The 16,875-nt window shown below is 39.0% G+C and overlaps 1 protein-coding gene, 1 long non-coding RNA gene and 1 pseudogene across 2 annotated transcripts; all 3 read left to right on the top strand.

The window, feature by feature from the left end:
- The window catches only part of LOC115664372 (tRNA-specific adenosine deaminase TAD2-like), a 99,671-nt pseudogene that overhangs the window by 80,386 nt on the left and 2,410 nt on the right, over positions 1–16,875 (top strand).
- LOC115663015 (TMV resistance protein N-like) lies at positions 1,583–2,059 on the top strand. The gene has a single exon (XM_030585076.2). It carries the CDS (start codon positions 1,583–1,585, stop codon positions 2,057–2,059), a length of 477 nt encoding a protein of 158 aa, XP_030440936.2.
- On the top strand, positions 12,181–13,434 carry LOC115662854 (uncharacterized). The gene is made up of 3 exons (XR_008817026.1): positions 12,181–12,332; positions 12,426–12,841; positions 13,019–13,434. It is a non-coding gene; the product is annotated as an uncharacterized LOC115662854 (long non-coding RNA).

Below are 16,875 nucleotides of genomic sequence, written 5' to 3'. Positions count from 1 at the left end.
TCTTCATGACTATCTTCAAGCATGGTTCCTCTAACTATAAAGCTAGAGACTTTTTCCTCCCACTTTGAAAAAATTTCACGGGCTTGACTTAAAAGTCGTCACTCTTCTTTTCTTTCGGTGCCAAAAGAGAAAAGAAGATAAATTGAACTTGGAACTGTTGAATATAGTAGACTCCAGCTTTCAGTTCTAAAACCACTTCTCAAGAGCACATTGGGTTAGTGGCATATATCACCAAAATATAAGTCAAGTGGCACTATTGATGAGAGGTTATACATTACAATCAACCAAGCTCCTTAGCCATATTGAAGCAATAGAACAATTGCAGCATGCGCCAACAGAGAGAAGGTTAGGTGTTCCCAAACCACCACATAATTATTCGTTCATAATATTTTGCTTTAGAGGAAAGTCAAAAATTCATAACACTTGATATTGAATAATTAATTTGGTGGTTGATGACACGATGCTTTGAAAGCATCTTAGCGTTTTCTCAACAAAAAAACAAACAATTGTGGATGAGCTGCTGCTGGCTCATTTATTTAATAAGCTAATTAAAACAGCATATCCATTTATAAAGTATCAATACGTGTCACTTTTATATAAGTCTGATTTGTCTTCTTAACCATTACTTTTCTATGATTGAGAATGGAGAATTTAAATATAATCGGGAGTAAAAACTATAGATTGTCAACATTGTTGATCCACATAATTCAGCATAAGACATTATGCATGATTAATCATTTTTCTACATGAATCCACAGTGCTTTTCTTATTTGGAATTTCAATCTCCAAAAGATTTGAATTATGTGATAAAGCAAACGTAAACTATTTAAACACCACATATGGAGACAACTCTAATGAAATTTTTTTTCAATCAAAACCAATACAAAACTTTATGCCATGTCGTATATATTTAATATGCACGAAGCCTGAATTTTCACAAGGCTTGAACATCAACTTGATTGCTTGATCGCGTGCAGTATGGGAATACATACTGCTTCTTTTTTTAAGACTGCAAATCCCTCGCAGATTTTAATATATGAAACACAAATCCTCCAACAAAGAGACGGATGCCATTTCCATTTCGAGGAAGCCAGCAAAGTTTTTCTGATTAGTGAGCCTATGATCAGATCACAAGAGTCCACCACCCCAAAGTCGTTTCTCCACTACTTTTGTCGGCCACAAAGAAGCTTGTGTCCATCAGAGAATCGGTTTGTGATTTGTCCACACTTGATAGTGCGTGTAATTATATATCTCTCGACTAGTACTTCACGGTCGTTAGGGATGAAATTTCGAGGAAGACCACGAAAGTTGTTTGTCGGTTTGTGATCTATTACTAGTCCCTACTTTTGTCGGCCACAAAGGAGCCTGAGTCACGCGGTCGTACGCGGTCTTCATTTTCCTAATTTCTAATATTATTCTTTGCTCACCCTACCCGAAAAAAAGTCATGCATCTCTCACCTCTAGCGCGAGAATAAATCAACAAGACAATCAAGTGGTGGATGAACTACCTGAAAACACAGTTTCAAATTTTCGGCTGATAGTCGTTTTCGATTGTTTCCGATTGTTGAGCTCCATCGTCCAAATGGCTTCTTCATCAAAACCCGAAAAAATTTACGACGTCTTCTTGAGTTTCAGAGGTGCGGACGTGCGTAAAACTTTCCTCGGTCATCTCTACAAAGCTTTGGACCAGAATGGAATATACACTTTTCGTGATAGCGAGGAATTGAGAAAGGGAGACCATATATCGACAACGCTTATGAAGGCCATTGAAGAATCGTGCATTGCAGTCATCATTTTCTCCGAGGACTATGCGTCCTCATGGTGGTGCTTGGAAGAGGTGGCGAGGATTATGGAATGCAAGGAGCAAAAGAAGCTCACCGTTCTACCAGTGTTTTATGACGTGGACCCAAGAGAAGTGAGAGGCGGCAGAGAGAGTTATCGAAGAGCTCTGGCTAAGCATGAGTCCACGTTTGGGAAGGATTCGGAGGAAGTGAAGAGATGGAAGAAAGCTCTTTTTGATGTTGGTAACTTGTCCGGATGGCATTTGAATGATGGGTAAGTACGGTGGAGTCCATATTTTCTGTAAAAAAAGTAATCTTTACAAGTAAATATAAAGATCATTTTTAAAAATTAGATAAATAAATAAATCGATGCACACATGATTGTAAGTATATGTATAGATGCTTCATCTTATGATTCCTGGAAATTCCTAAGTCTCTTAAGTTTAAGTTAGTAATTTCATAAAAGAATTGGTGAATCTAAGTGTAGTTAAGAAAGATAAATAAAAATCTGCAAAAGATAAGAAAAATTGATAATTAAAAAAATAAACTTGGCAAGTAACACAAACAAGAATTGTTAATCGAAGAAAAATTGGTAAGTCGGTCTAATTAAGGTTGACAATTTAAAAAATGAGTTAGTAAGTAATTCAAATGAGAGCTAGTAACCCAATAGAAAAGTTGGCAAATTAAAAGAACAAGTAAATATTGGTAAGTAGCTTCAATGAAAGTTGGTAATCCAAAACTAGTAGGTTTATTTAATATGATCAAAGATGGTAAGTTACTCTAATTTGTGTTAGTAATTTCAAATAAAAGTTAGTAAATTTGAGGCCATGAGTTATGCAAATCAAATTTTGTAACTTAGTACAAAATGGGTCATGTGCAAATTATAAAAAGAATTTGATGATTTCAAAAAATTGTTGGTAAGTTATGTGAAAGAAAAGTCACTGAACTTTTTTTCACCGACATTTTTTTGACACTTACTAATATTTATTGAAATTCACTGGCACGAAAATAAACCTATTTTTGGCCATCAAAACAATAGAATTATGCCTTTAGCTTTTGCTAAGCCCTGTTTCATTCGGGTAACGTCTGTAGCTCTTTCTTTTGGATCGTTGTATTTTTTTTTGGTAAAGAATCTTTTGGATCGTTGTTGCCCTCCTAAAAGTGTAATAAAAGTTCTAAACATTTTCTCTGTGGACTATTTGAGGTCTTCATGTCTCATTTTGGTCAATTGAGTTCTCTAACTTTTCGATTTTGGTCAACTGAGTCCTAAACTTGTCACAAGTGGCATTTTAAGTTCGAAAAATCACATGTGGCTATCCATAGAACACACGCGTAACTTTTTCAATAATAAAAAATTGACACTAGCACTTCATCGGCTGAAAATTTTCCTAACTCATTTGATCAAAATAAAATGTTAAAACTTGATTGACAAATGCACAATATGTTAAGTAGTGTTATTGCACTTACCCCATTTGTTTGGAAGGAATAAGGAAGTTCGCAATGTTTCATACGAGATGATTAGTGTGTGTAGGCCATGTAAAGAAATGACATCGTGCTTCGGGGAATTTAATACTTTTGGAATCAAAATATTAACCATCATTCAAAGTCCTAAATGGCTCTTTTTGACTAAACTTAGAAATAAATTACGTATGATGGTCAAAAAGAAAAATAAGTGAATCGTCATGTCTAAATCACAAGAATATGAATCACTTAAGTAGATAGATATATGTTTTGATTGGTGTGGAGCTCTCGTAGTTCAAATTTGACTCGGTGGAAATACATATTGTTTTGGCTGTATCTGAAACTGTGACGCACTGCTTTGTCATCATTAACTAGCAATTGCTCGTTATTTGCTTATTCAAATTGCTAAAATGATTCTACAACTTCTTTTTCTGATTTTGTCAGAGATGAGTCAGAGCTTATACAAAGCATTGTGAAGAAGATCTCCATTCACCTAAACCGAACACATTTGCAAGTTGCTAAGCATCCGGTTGGGATAGAGTCCCGAGTGGTTAAGTTGAAATCAATGTTCAACCTTGACTCTAATGATGATGTTGTCATGGTGGGATTATGGGGACCGGGAGGCATAGGCAAGACAACTTTAGCAAAAGCCCTTTACAATGCTATGTTTAGACAATTTGAGGGTTCATGTTTTCTAGCAGATGTTCAAGAAACTTCAAAAGGTTTCCGGGGTTTAGTTACCTTGCAAGAAATGTTCCTAAATGATATATTATTACTGCAACAAAGATTAGAAGTGTCCAATGTTGATGAAGGTATTAATATCATACAACACAGACTTGGTCGCAAAAAAGTTCTCCTCCTCATTGATGACGTAGATGACTTGTGCCAATTAGATGCTTTAGCAGGAGAAGGCAACTGGTTCGGTGATGGAAGTAGGATCATTGTTACTACAAGAGATAAACAATTGCTAACTTGTCATGGGATAGATCAAGATCATGTGTATGAAGTTAAACAATTGGGTTACAGGGAAGCTCATGAGCTGCTTAGGAATCATGCTTTTCCGAGACACAAAAAATTAGAAACTAGGACACATCTAGTGGAGAATGTTCTGAATCATGCTAAAGGCCTTCCTTTAGCACTTGTGGTGCTAGGTTCCTTATTATATGGTACAACAGAAGATATATGGGAAAGTACATTAAAGAAACTTTCTAGGATTCCTGACAAAACCATTAATGATGTGCTGAAAGTAAGTTATGATGGACTAGACGAAAATGAGAAAGAAATCTTTCTCCATATTGCCTGCTTCTTTAAGGGGCAGGCTAGAGAGTACACAAAGAAAGTCCTCGACAGTTGTGATCTACATACAGCTGTAGGATTAGATATACTCATTAAGAGGTCCTTAATAAGCATTGAGTATGGAAGCCTAAAAATGCATGACTTGATTCAAGCAATGGGTATAGATATTGTGAACCGAGAATGTCGAGATGATCCTGGAAGACGCAGCAGATTATGGCAGTATGACGATGTTCTCGATGTTCTTTCACGTGACATTGTAAGACTCGCGAATACAGTCAAAATTTTGCTCCTTATTTTTTACTCTAATTACTGAATAGGCATAACCTATATGTGCTTGTATATACAGGGAGATTGTGCTATAAAAGCCATAGTGTTGAAGCTACCTACGCCGACAGAGATGTATATTCGTCCTGATGCTTTCACAAAAATGAGAAGGCTGAGATTGCTCATCTTGCACAATGTGGATGGTTCTTTCCAAGGTCCTATATGTCTTCCTAATGCGCTTAGATGGTTTGAATGGCCTGAATGTGCTCACCAAATTCCAGAATTTTCCTTTGGTCCAAATAAATTGGTTGGACTTAATGTGAGTGGAGGCAATATCACAAGAGTGGTGAAACAATTTAAGGTGAGCGTTTAGACCTTTTTAATATCTACTTCATTTGTATGTGTATATGCGTATTATATGTACTAGTACACTAAAAGAAGTGGTGTTCCTATGTTGTAGAAACCACGTCTCTCTTTTCTTTCAAAAGGATCCTAACTTCTTGGGTTAGAAATATTTTTACGTGCAGCAAAATTGGCATTTGAAAAATTAAGCGAACAACTTTATTAGAAATACTCAATGGAAACATTTTTATAAAATACATTTTTATAAAAAAAAATTTCCTTACCAAAAAAAAAACATTTTTATAAAATACACAATACAAAGAAATTTTCTAGATATACGTCGAAAGAGAAAGATATTTCAAGATTTGAAATTTATTTATGAAGGTCATTGCATCATTTAAACATTCAAATTTTAATACTGAAATATGTGAGAGATAACAAATAAATAATCAATTTCATGTATTTGTCCGTGGTATAATATCTGTAAAATAAGTAATTGAAGATAATTGATGGAAGGAATATAAAAGAAAAAGATTGATATCTTTTAAAGTAGGAGATCATCTTTACCTTATATAATATTATAGATGAAGTTTACATACTTTCTAATCTCTAAGTATCGACATAGATATATTTCAAAGTCAGATCAAATCTACCTAGTGAAGATACTCAAAATTAGCGACCAAAAAAAGATACTCAAATGCAATTTGCTGTCGGCTGTTTACATATAAACTTTTTTATTTTACAGAAAAATTGCATAGTGAAAGAACAAAAGGGAAACAAAAATATGACGAACCTTACCCAATATACATACATAAACGGCGGGGGTTGGTCCAGCATCAATAAAATTAGCGCAGTCAAAGGTTTGAATGCACCTTTCTGTAAAACAAGTCATTGTTAATTGCTTAAATCATTTCTTAAGGAGTAGCACTTCTAAGTGGACATAATAGAGTATTTATTAGGAACTTTGCCAGTAATGTGTGCACAACTAAATCAATATAAGTGATCCAGTAGGGGCATACCACTAGTTTCTTAATATAGAGATAGAGCCAGATTTTGAATTGAGTACATGAAAGTTTTATTTTCTTCCGATTGTTTCTCAAAGTTTGGCTTCAATGTCTTTGCATGACTTAAAAAAAGAATTAAAGTTCATTAATTTTTATGCAATTACATTGTGAAAGTATTTATATCCCCCATTCATCGATGATATATAGTTAAAGCTAGATCTAGCAGCGTCTTCATTCCTATGCTCACCACGTGACACTACACTTTGTTTCTGTGATTGTCACATAACATGTCACGCCCCGAACCCCAACGGGCTCGCGACACCCCTTCCACGGTCGTATTGAAAGCGACGTCCCAGGACGCGTCGCCGACCCAAACGAACTACGCAAGCGGAAGCAAAATAAAACAACCCAGACAACTAACAAGATGACAAAAGGATAGCACGAAACAATAATTTCATAAAGCGATCATTAATACAAAACAAGAATCCAGGCTACCAATTTAAAAACCACAATTTTCAAAAGGGGCGGTGGTTTACAAGCCTATCTCCTCTACAAAAATATACTCAAAAGACAGGGTAAATTGATCTATCCTTCAATCCCTGTAGTACTCTGGCGGCATCTTCAAGTCGATCACGGTCGCGGATCTGAAAGTGGTTATATAATAACCATGAGAACGAGTCTCAATAAGCAACCCCCTATACCCCACGTAGGCCAATGCGTACCCAGACAAGTCGTACATGCAATCTACATCTACCCCATAACATATAAAATAAAATAGCATCCTTATACTTACCTCACCATCGAACCCATGCTAACACTGCACGTTAGTCATAACATGGTAATGCAGTAATAGTAACTAAATAGCACATCGCAATTGCTCAAACGCCAACCACACTTGCACGCAATTCATCTTACTAATTCGACCACACATTCAACCAGCCAATTCCATCACACGCTCAACCAACCAATTCAATCACACTCAACCGGACATTTCAATCACACTCAAATCGCATGCGTGGCCGAACATCTTTCTCACGACCCGCGCCACTGCGCCTCAGGTCCATTCTCACTGCCCGCGCCACTGCGCCTCAGGCCCACTTGGCACACCGGCCATTCATGCTTTCACACGGACCGCCGTCAACACGTCCCAAGTCCGTAGCCCTCCGATCAATCCGGGCTCAATTTCCAATGACCGACGTAAATACGTCCCGGTCCAACACACCTCTAACGGGCCACCGTCAACACGTCTCAAGCCCGCATCCATTTGGCACACCGGCCATTCATGCCTTCACACGGACCGCCGTCAACACGTCCCAAGTCCGTAGCCCTCCGATCAATCCGGGCTTATAATCGACAGGCATGCACACGCCATTCAATTCAATCAATTTCACGCCAATTGCATTAAACCATCCATATTCACAACTCACCACGTCAATCCACAAACCCGACGTTCAAGTCGGCCACGTACGATCACCCAAATCATGCACATCATTTTATCCAATCCAATTAGCACAATCATATCATAATATAATTAAATTAAATCACGCTCTAACCGTTCTAAACCCGAGACAAGTCATAAAATACCCAAAGTACTAGATAGGGTTTAGGAAGTCACTTACTTCAATTTGGCTCGGGAAAAACCCGCACGGGCTCAAAAACGGGCCGGATGAACAAGGCTTAGAATGAACAAGAACGGGCCTTGATGAACAAAGTGTTCGGAATGAACAAGAATGGCCTGGATGAACGAAGACTCGGAATGAACGAAGAACGGGCCCCTGGATGAACGATTACTCGGAATGAACGAAGAACGGGCCCCGGATGAACAGTACTCGGAATGAACAGTACGGGCCCCCCGGATGAACAGTGACGCCCCTCCCCCGGCTGAACCGAACGAGCAAGGGCGCGGGCTCGGCCACGGCTCGGGGCACTCTCGGGCTGGCTGGGCAGGGTCGCCGGGGCTAGGTGGTGGTAGACGGGGCAGCGACGGCGGCGGCAGTGCGGCGCGCGGCTGCTGGTCGAGGCGGCGCGGGGAGAGCCCAAAACAGGGGAGGCGTCGGGGAGGAAGAAAAACGAGAGGAAGAAAGGTGGTGGCGGCCAAGGGGGAAGCGGCGGGTCGGCGGAGGTGGCCGAGGGGAGAGACTGGGTGGCGGAGGCCGAGCGGCGGCGGCCGGAACGACGGCACGCGGCGGCGGCGAAGCTGGGAGCCGAAACTGGGGAAGGCGTCGGGGAAGAGAGAAACAGGGGGAGAGGAAGTCGCGCGGCGGCCGGAGGTGGCACGGCGGCGTCTCGGGTGGCCGGGCGACGGAGGACAGGCCGGCGGACGGCTGGGCAACGCCGGACCACGGCGGACGGCGACGGGGCTGGAGGCGAGCTCGGTCGGCGTCGGCTGGTGCGAGCAGAAGCAGAAACGATCGAGCGACGAAGGAGGAGGAAGAAGAAGAAGAAAGAAGGAAGAAGAAAAAGAAAAAGGAAGAGAGAGAAGGAGAAGGGATGGGTCTGACACAGGGGAGAAGGGATAGACGTGCGCAGGGGGAGGTGACCGGGGAGAGAGAGAGAGAGAGAGAGAGAGAAAACAATAAAAAATTTAACTTCAATCAAATATTAAATGCGATCCGATGACCCAAATTCAAAATCGAAAGCGATCTACCGGTCCAAAATAAGCCTCGCATATAAAAAGGGACAAAGGCCGAATTAATTAAATCAAACTATATCGAGGGAGGTCTACTAGTCCAAATTCGCACCCGGTCAAAAACTCCCCTTTTTCCATTATTCCTGACAATCTCAACGCTGGCTACGATAATATTGACACCGACCAATTTATTTCGTCCCGAAACTCCCGAAAATCGACCGTCAAGTTCGGGGTCTAAATAACGGCCACCCGACCGAGCGCGATTCTAGCGAAATCTCAATTTTAAAACAATAACCGAGAGTGATCAGTTCCCGGGCGAGATTTTACTATAAGCACACTGACGAATTACACGTTTTATAAATCCCAACTATGGGCCGAAATTCGGAATGTCACATAACATGAGACATGGAATAGTTTTGTCATGTGACCCGCATCTGCACTCGCCACGTGGTGCTCCACTATGCTTCTATGATTGTCACACAGCATGACGCGTGGCATAATTTTTGTCATGTGGCCCACATTCACATGCTTGCTAGGTGGCACTTCAATTGAATTTTGGCATAGTTTTATCCCAAACTACTTTCGTCTGCTAATGGAGGGTAGATTTGGGTGAGGAGTATCAGTTTGTGAGTTTTTGTTAGAAGAAAATTAGTTTAGGGTCAATGTCTCTTAATCATACTAGTTTAGGATTTTTGTGAGACGAAAATTAATTAGGGGTAAATCTGCATACTGATTTGGGATTTTTAATGGTCTTTATTCTAATTTTTTAATAATTGTTAACACAATTTTATTTGTGAACTTTTTTGTATTGTGTATCTATATTAATAATATCTAAAATGTATAATCATGAGGGTTAGCTCTAATTAGCTAATATATATGTATATATATGTATGTATGTATGTATGTATGTATGTATAAGAAGCGGTAAAGTTTTGAAGTGTCTAGTAATTTCTCAAAACAATTTTTAATTTTCATAAAATCAGTTTATAGTAACTTTGAATAGGCTAAGAAATTTACTCAGAAACTTGAATAGTAGATTCCGAGTTGTCTGAACTACGGAAGCTCTTTGCTTCCTTCCACATGAAGAGCGTTGTGGCCTAAGCATATGTAATTATGACATATGCACCCGGTCAATATAGATTATATAGCAGTCAAGGATATGTAATTGTGACCTTTCCTTTCCCTGAGAAACCCAATCTCCCCCATGTGTTGTGTAGCCAATTTTATAACCCTCAATCAAGCTAAGCCCCTGCAAATTAATTATGATATTATTAATGATCGATATTATAAAACCATGGACAACGTGAATGGCAGCGGATATTAAATTACCATCATTTCATGAGTTTGACTCCCCTGTCTATGTACAACAACTAGCATAGGCCTATTTATGGACTCCGCAGCAGATCAATTCTACATTAAATAAATAAATTGCTCAATATTTACGATTAACGACCTAAAATATAATAATTTCTTGAAAGATCAATATCGGATATGCTTTATTAGCAGCCTATTCTCATAACGGGAATTCAACGGTTTAAATGTAAGGAAGCAACATCATCATACAAGCGCCCCTTTTTGTCCCTTTCAGAATGTTTATCAAACCTGATTTTGCTGTTTTTGCAGGACTTCCAAAATTTGAAGTACATTAATTTCAGTTGCTGTGAGTCATTGGTTTGCATACCCGACCTCTCGTGTACTCCAAATCTTGAGGAATTGGATCTTCAAAATTGCAAAGACTTGGTAGAAGCCCATCAGTCAATCGCATATCTTCACAAGCTACAAGTGCTGAATTTCTCGGGGTGCTCTGAACTTAGAGTTTTTCCAAATGAGCTCAAGTCAAAAAATCTTCAAACTCTCAATCTTAAGAAATGCACAAAGTTTGAAAGGTTCCCTGATATTCCACATAAACTCACAGCCCTAAAGCAGCTTTATTTACAAAACACTGCTATTAAAGGACTTCCTGCATCAATAGAAAATCTTGTCTCTTTGGAGTTCATGAATTTAAGTAAATGCAAGAACTTGATGAGTCTTCCGTCTAGCATTTACAAGTTACAAAACCTTAAAGGTTTGGTTCTTGTTTTTTGCACAAATTTAAACGGGTTTCCAAAGTTTGAGGATTCGGCTGATCCTTGCATGAAGACCAAACTTTCAAATTTAGATGTGTTAAACCTTCGGGGATGTAATTTGTCCGAAGTAGACTTTCTTGAGAATCTTTCATGTTCTCCACTCTTGACAACATTACTGCTGTCGGGGAACAATATTACTAGCCTTCCTAAATCCTTCAATAAGCGTCATCGTTTGTCCCATTTGAGAGTTGAAAATTGCCGTCAATTACAGGAGATTCCTAAGCTTGCACCATTTTTCCATTATGTTCGGGCGCATAATTGCAAATCTCTGCAAAATTGTGGAGATTTAACTTCAGTTCATGATTTTGTCCGTAGAGGGTTGACCATGACTTATATTTCCTCTTCTCCCAGGGTAAGATTCTCTCTCTCACACACACACACACGCACACACACGCACGTATATTGATGTGGACTATATGCTGGATTGGGTGTGTGCTCATTTATTGCAATAGCAGAAAATGCAAGATTGGAGGCTTAAGAAAATCAAACAAATATAAAGTGATTTTGCACGTGTATGCATGTAATGGAGTTGGCTACCGTACTTTTATGGGAATGATTTCTATCACACGAGACTTGTACGTTAATGCAAGCAAGGATTAATGGATCTCCATCTGTTTATAGAGCTCTAATTCCAAGTGGAATTCTTTAGCATTACTTACTAAATTCAAATTGAATTTTTCTATTTGGGTACTAATAACAAACTTGGGTACTTTCTAATGATATATCTTTGTTTTAGGATTTAAATTACCATCTTTTTCTTCCACGAGGAGAGATGCCGGAGTGGATTATCCCTTCTGAGAATGATTCCATATATTTCATGGCTTCACAAGATTTGTATGACAAATTTTTTGGGTATGCTCTCTGTATCGCTCTGGATAAGGGTAAAGAAACGACAGAGGCATATGATTTTGTTGCTTGCGTTAATGGCGAAGCGCGACAAGGTAGTACATTATTTATCGAACCATTGGAGTTGGATCATATCCATCTTTTTTATCTCGCACCACCAAACTTGTGGGGAGTAGTCGATTTTGATCAAATTGAACGGAGTCATAAAATATTTAGCCTTACAGTATCCGGTAAATATGTGAAAAAGTGGGGATTCCGAATATTTTGCAAGCAACTGGAGGACGATCTAAAAGTCGTGCTCCAAGATGATGGGCTAATCGATCCAGCTTTACTCTGCGAGATCGATTGTGAATCCACATATTCAGAAGTCAAGAGTTTACCTATGCACAAAGATGGTTCGACCGAAACAGACCCACACAAAGACCTGCAAGATCATCAAAAGAGAGATGAACAAATAGCACCCAAGAGAAAGCATGAGCTTATTCCCGCTCAAGGCAAGCGAATCAAGACCACGTCGACTTCCTCCGATTCGACCGATGCAGAAGAGAATGATCGAGAAACTTGCGAAGGCAGCAATTCGTAGGTTAGTGAGCTCCCTGAATTTTTTCTTTTCTTTTCTTACTTGTTCTTCTCGTTTTCTCCTCTCTTTTTATCTCTTCTTCTCTGTTTTTTTCAGCATCACGACTCCTCCTCATCTTCCGCCATCCGACACCACCACCGATCTCTGACGAAACGGAAGATCGCCACCTGCCGACGGAGGCGACGAGCGAATCGACGGCTACGGAGACCGGCGAGCGGGAGGCGACGGACTACCACTGCCGACCGATGCAATGGAAACTAGTAAAGCAGCTCGGGGTGAACGATTCTCTCCTGAGGTTCTGGGCTTCATGTAGATTGCTGTAGATCAGCTCGATTTTGAATTCGATTCGTACGGCGCTGCAATTGTGCGGGAGCTTGAGGGATGTGTCCGTGAATTTGTTAGAGAGATGTTGAATAAGGTGCTTCTTCGTAAGTTTAGTCTGTGGATGCTTGGTAGTGATTTCACTGGCAATCGACGTTACGCGCTGCGAAATCAGCAACGATCCCTAGAAGGTATACCTTTTTCTTTCTTTCTTTTGATAAGTGGGCAATTTATTCAAAGAAGTAGGTGAAGTCTAGGTTCAATGGGAAAAACAAGCAGAGGGAGAGTGAAACAATGGGAAGTAGCTTGTGCATGGTTTGGTTTAGTTCGCTTTTCGGGCGAAAACTGAGCCACTCCGGGTGCTATAGGTTGGGACTCCCTTACGCGAAACCAGGCATTGCAGCGGACAACCAGCCACAGTGGTGTTAAGGAGGGGTTGCTTTTGAGGTGTCTAGGAAATGTGGATATGTAGCATGTACAATTCATACAGATATGCAGCGGGTGAAAGGTTTTCCAGGACTATTGAATTGTGAGAAACTTCGATCGCTAGGATAGGGCTCTGTCTTTATGTTTTGTGCAGCACTTGAAGAGGCAAAACCATTCAGGAATGAAGAAGATGCAGTGAGATAGCAAGCCACTAGGAAAGGTTCCTGGACAGTCTGAGTCCTTCTACCAATTGTTGACTTTGGCATCTACGGAGAATTAAAAACCAAATTTACTTGGAGCATGAGTTGTGCCCATGGATAACTGGTTAGGTGGTTATTTTCTTTCTCCCAGTGGACTGTGAGTATGAAAAGAAAAAAATCACAAGAAACACGGAGTTTACATAAGTTATTCAGTAGGATAGAGACAAAAGCACGAATAGCTGATTGTCAGTTGTGATTTCTGAGGCCTTCGCAACAGTTTAGCGCTCACTTTTTATGCTTATGTGCCATAGTGTTTATGGAGGAAAATGACCTAGAAGCTAAAGCTCCCGGAAGCTTCTTGAATGTTTGAGTGAAACCTAATTAATGAAAGAAAAGCTTCTGAGGTACCAATGATAAGACTTACTGGAGTCAGCAACATGTAGTTTCTCAAATTAGTTGCTATTTTTGCTTTAGTGTTGTTAGAGCCATATCAGTTCAACAGTTAGGTGGGATTCGCATCTGAATTACAGGATGAGTATGTGGTAATAACCATTGCTTGGAATTTGTGACCAGTAGATTATACAGGACCTGCAAGATCTTGATCACATAGCTATGAGACATGCATTCATTTGATCCGTAGCTACGAGACATGCTGAATATTTCTACTGGTAGCAACTTGATGCTGATTTCCTCTTGAATTATTTCTGACTCTTATCCTCATGTTTTCTTTTCCTAACCAGTAATGAGACCTATTTGCTTTTCGTATATAAGGCAAAGCTTGCTTTCGAAAGCTTGAAGTTCCAGTTGGGTAAGAAACTGATTTTCAGTAACTAGGTGCATTTCAGATGTGTTACCTTATTTTCTAATTAAGATGATTAGTATTTTAGTCTAAATTAGCGAATGGTTTTCAATAATATATCTGAACAAATCTGTTAATAGTGGAATTTTGCATGCATAATTAGGCTGTAAAGGGTTTTGTTCGCATTATTCTTTCATAAGATATGACTAAGGCCAACAATAGCAATATTCTTGCTTTATTATGCACAATGTGTTGCGTTTTTCATTTACCATTGTGATCTGTCTGGAGCCATATTATGATCTTTATCTGTTTTTGTGAAGTTCCTAACATTGTTTTCTTAGGCTGTAGTTTAGCTTGACTTTGGTATTCTTACTTGGTATAAAAATGCACTGTGAGCATTGTATTGCCTTTTAAGATTTAAGAACCAACTCTTTGGGCACGTTTCTTCGTACAATGGCCACATGTACACAAATAGTTTAAGCCTGGTTTTTGGTAAAGATCATCTCCTATCTAATAGTCTATTGCTGCAATTATTTATAGTTTTATGGTGACAATACACTACTATAAATGATTTTATGGACAGTAATGAATAGTTGATACGAAAAATATATGGCCCTTTTAGTATCTTGTGGAGCATACTGAAAGCATAAAGGCACCTTGCTACAGGGTATATATAAAAATACTGTTATAAAGGGCGAAGGTGGCTAATCCAGTAAGAAGCCTCTTTTTCCATGTGAGATTCTCAGCAACTTCAACCGAGCAAAAATTGTTGAGTTCATGTAGTATATGCCTTAATCTATCTTATATATTCTCTCAATTAGTTAACTTGAAGGAGAAAACATTCCTCATGAAATACATTTCCTAAATTTATGCTAACCTATACTGTGAGAAACTATCTTTCTGACAAAGCTCCTAAATTTAATATGCTTGCTTTGTTTTTCTTCTTGCTCTTTCATAGGCAACAAGACATTCAGAGAGGGAAGCTCTTGATGTCCTTCAGGAACAGTGGCAGAGGACTGGATCTTCAGCTACAGAAGTTGCAGAGAAGTTTTCAGCATGCTCCCTTTATGTGACATGTGAACCATGCATATGTGTGCAGCAGCATTATCAATCATTGGTACATCTGTTGGTCATACTGAAATTAAACTAAACTTTCCTAAATTGGTTTATTCATAAATAATTAGATTTGTCTTGCCCCTTTTTAGGTATAAAGGAAATATATTATGGCTGTGCAAATGATAAATTTGGAGACTGTGGCTCAATACTTGGTTGCATTCAAGTAGCTCCAAGGCATGCATTTCTGAACTTGCTTTTGTTGCGGATTTCATAGCTACTCAGCTCCACTTTGTAATTGTGACATATGATGATTGACGACTAAAGCTTACTGGAGGTCTTCCTTATGTTGATTTCTGATGGATGCGATTTCGTGGTGGTTCTGTTTGTTGTCACTATTTAAATATTCCAACACATAACCATGAAAGTAAATGGAGGTTTATGGAACTAATTTTCCATCTTTTCTGTCCTTAAGTGGAGTTTCTGGAAGCATCAAGAATTCAAGTGTATATTAATTCTAAATTTCTCCACCCTCTTTGTTTCCTTTTCCTTGAATTCTTTGTGATTGGTTAGACATTTCTGTATTCTTTTCATATGACCAAGAAGATGTACAGTTCTGGGAAGTGCTACAAGTTAAGCTAACATTAGTTTCTTCTTTCCTGTTCCCTTTCCCCCTTGTTTATCACGTTTTCTCACTGCAGTGAGATTTTTGATGTCTTTAGTGTTGTCATGGTTAAATCTGGAAATCTGCAAAAAAATGTGATAATTTAATCATGATTAAATTATACTTTCTGATATGCCATGGGCAATGTACTTGATAAGGAAACCTCTGTTTGTGTTTATTAGTTGTAATCGTCTCTTCTTGCATACGTGAGAGCAGGTGCCTACTAAGTTTCGGTGTATGGCTTGTGTTTCCAGAATGATATTTCATCTGTCTGACGCTGCTATGATCTAACATTTCATGTTTTCCAAGCTTGTTTAAAACTCATCAAGGTTTTACTCAAACTTTGTTGACACAAAAGTTAAAACGTTGAAACAGGATCTGTTTCATTGTGATTTACGCAGTACATGAAGTAGCTAATCTAGATTACGGACATTGTTTTTCTATTCAAGTATTTTTTAAAGAACAACAGCTCAAGTACAGGGAGAAGAAGCAAGAGATGTACTAAGGATGCATCTTAACAAAAAAAATTAAGGAAAAGGAAATAAACCATGAAACCTCTTGACTTTTAGAGATTGAAATTTATAGTTATACTGCTCTTAATAATCTGACTATGAGTCAAAAGTATTGTGGGAGACATGAACTAGCTTATTGCCTTTCTGAATGCGACATCAAGCAAGAGGACTCATCTTGCAAATAAAGGACTGCCTTGCTCAATTTCCTCCCTCTCGAGCTAAAAAACTAGCCCTAATTATTGCATAGTTTCACGATAGAGTATGAGACTGTTGTTATAATGGTGAGCATGGTTCCTATGCAATGTTTGGAAGACATAGCAGATTGAAACCCACCCTAGCCAGTACTAGTAGACAAATCATCCACAAATCTTCTCTCATTGAGATGCTGGTACCAACATTTCTCTGAAGAGAAGTTGCCCATCTGAGTTAAAAGCCTCTAAGTATCACCCTGTTTACAGCATGTTAGTAGTTCTCCATGGACATTGGGTTTTACGTTGAAGAGAAAATATAGAACGGCCAAAGGCATTGTTAAAGTAAAAAATTTTAAGCCATAGTTACCCCAAACACACAT

This window comes from Syzygium oleosum, unplaced genomic scaffold, assembly GCF_021117445.2.
Source record: "Syzygium oleosum isolate NSW1041296 unplaced genomic scaffold, Sole_v2.1 Sole_v2.01, whole genome shotgun sequence".
In the NCBI taxonomy this organism is placed as follows: domain Eukaryota; kingdom Viridiplantae; phylum Streptophyta; class Magnoliopsida; order Myrtales; family Myrtaceae; genus Syzygium; species Syzygium oleosum.
This window is presented reverse-complemented; position numbering and strand designations above follow the sequence as displayed.

Excerpts from the sequence above, each read along its gene's own strand:
- LOC115663015 (XM_030585076.2), top strand. The coding sequence starts at position 1,583 with ATGGCTTCTTCATCAAAACCCGAAAAAATTTACGACGTCTTCTTGAGT.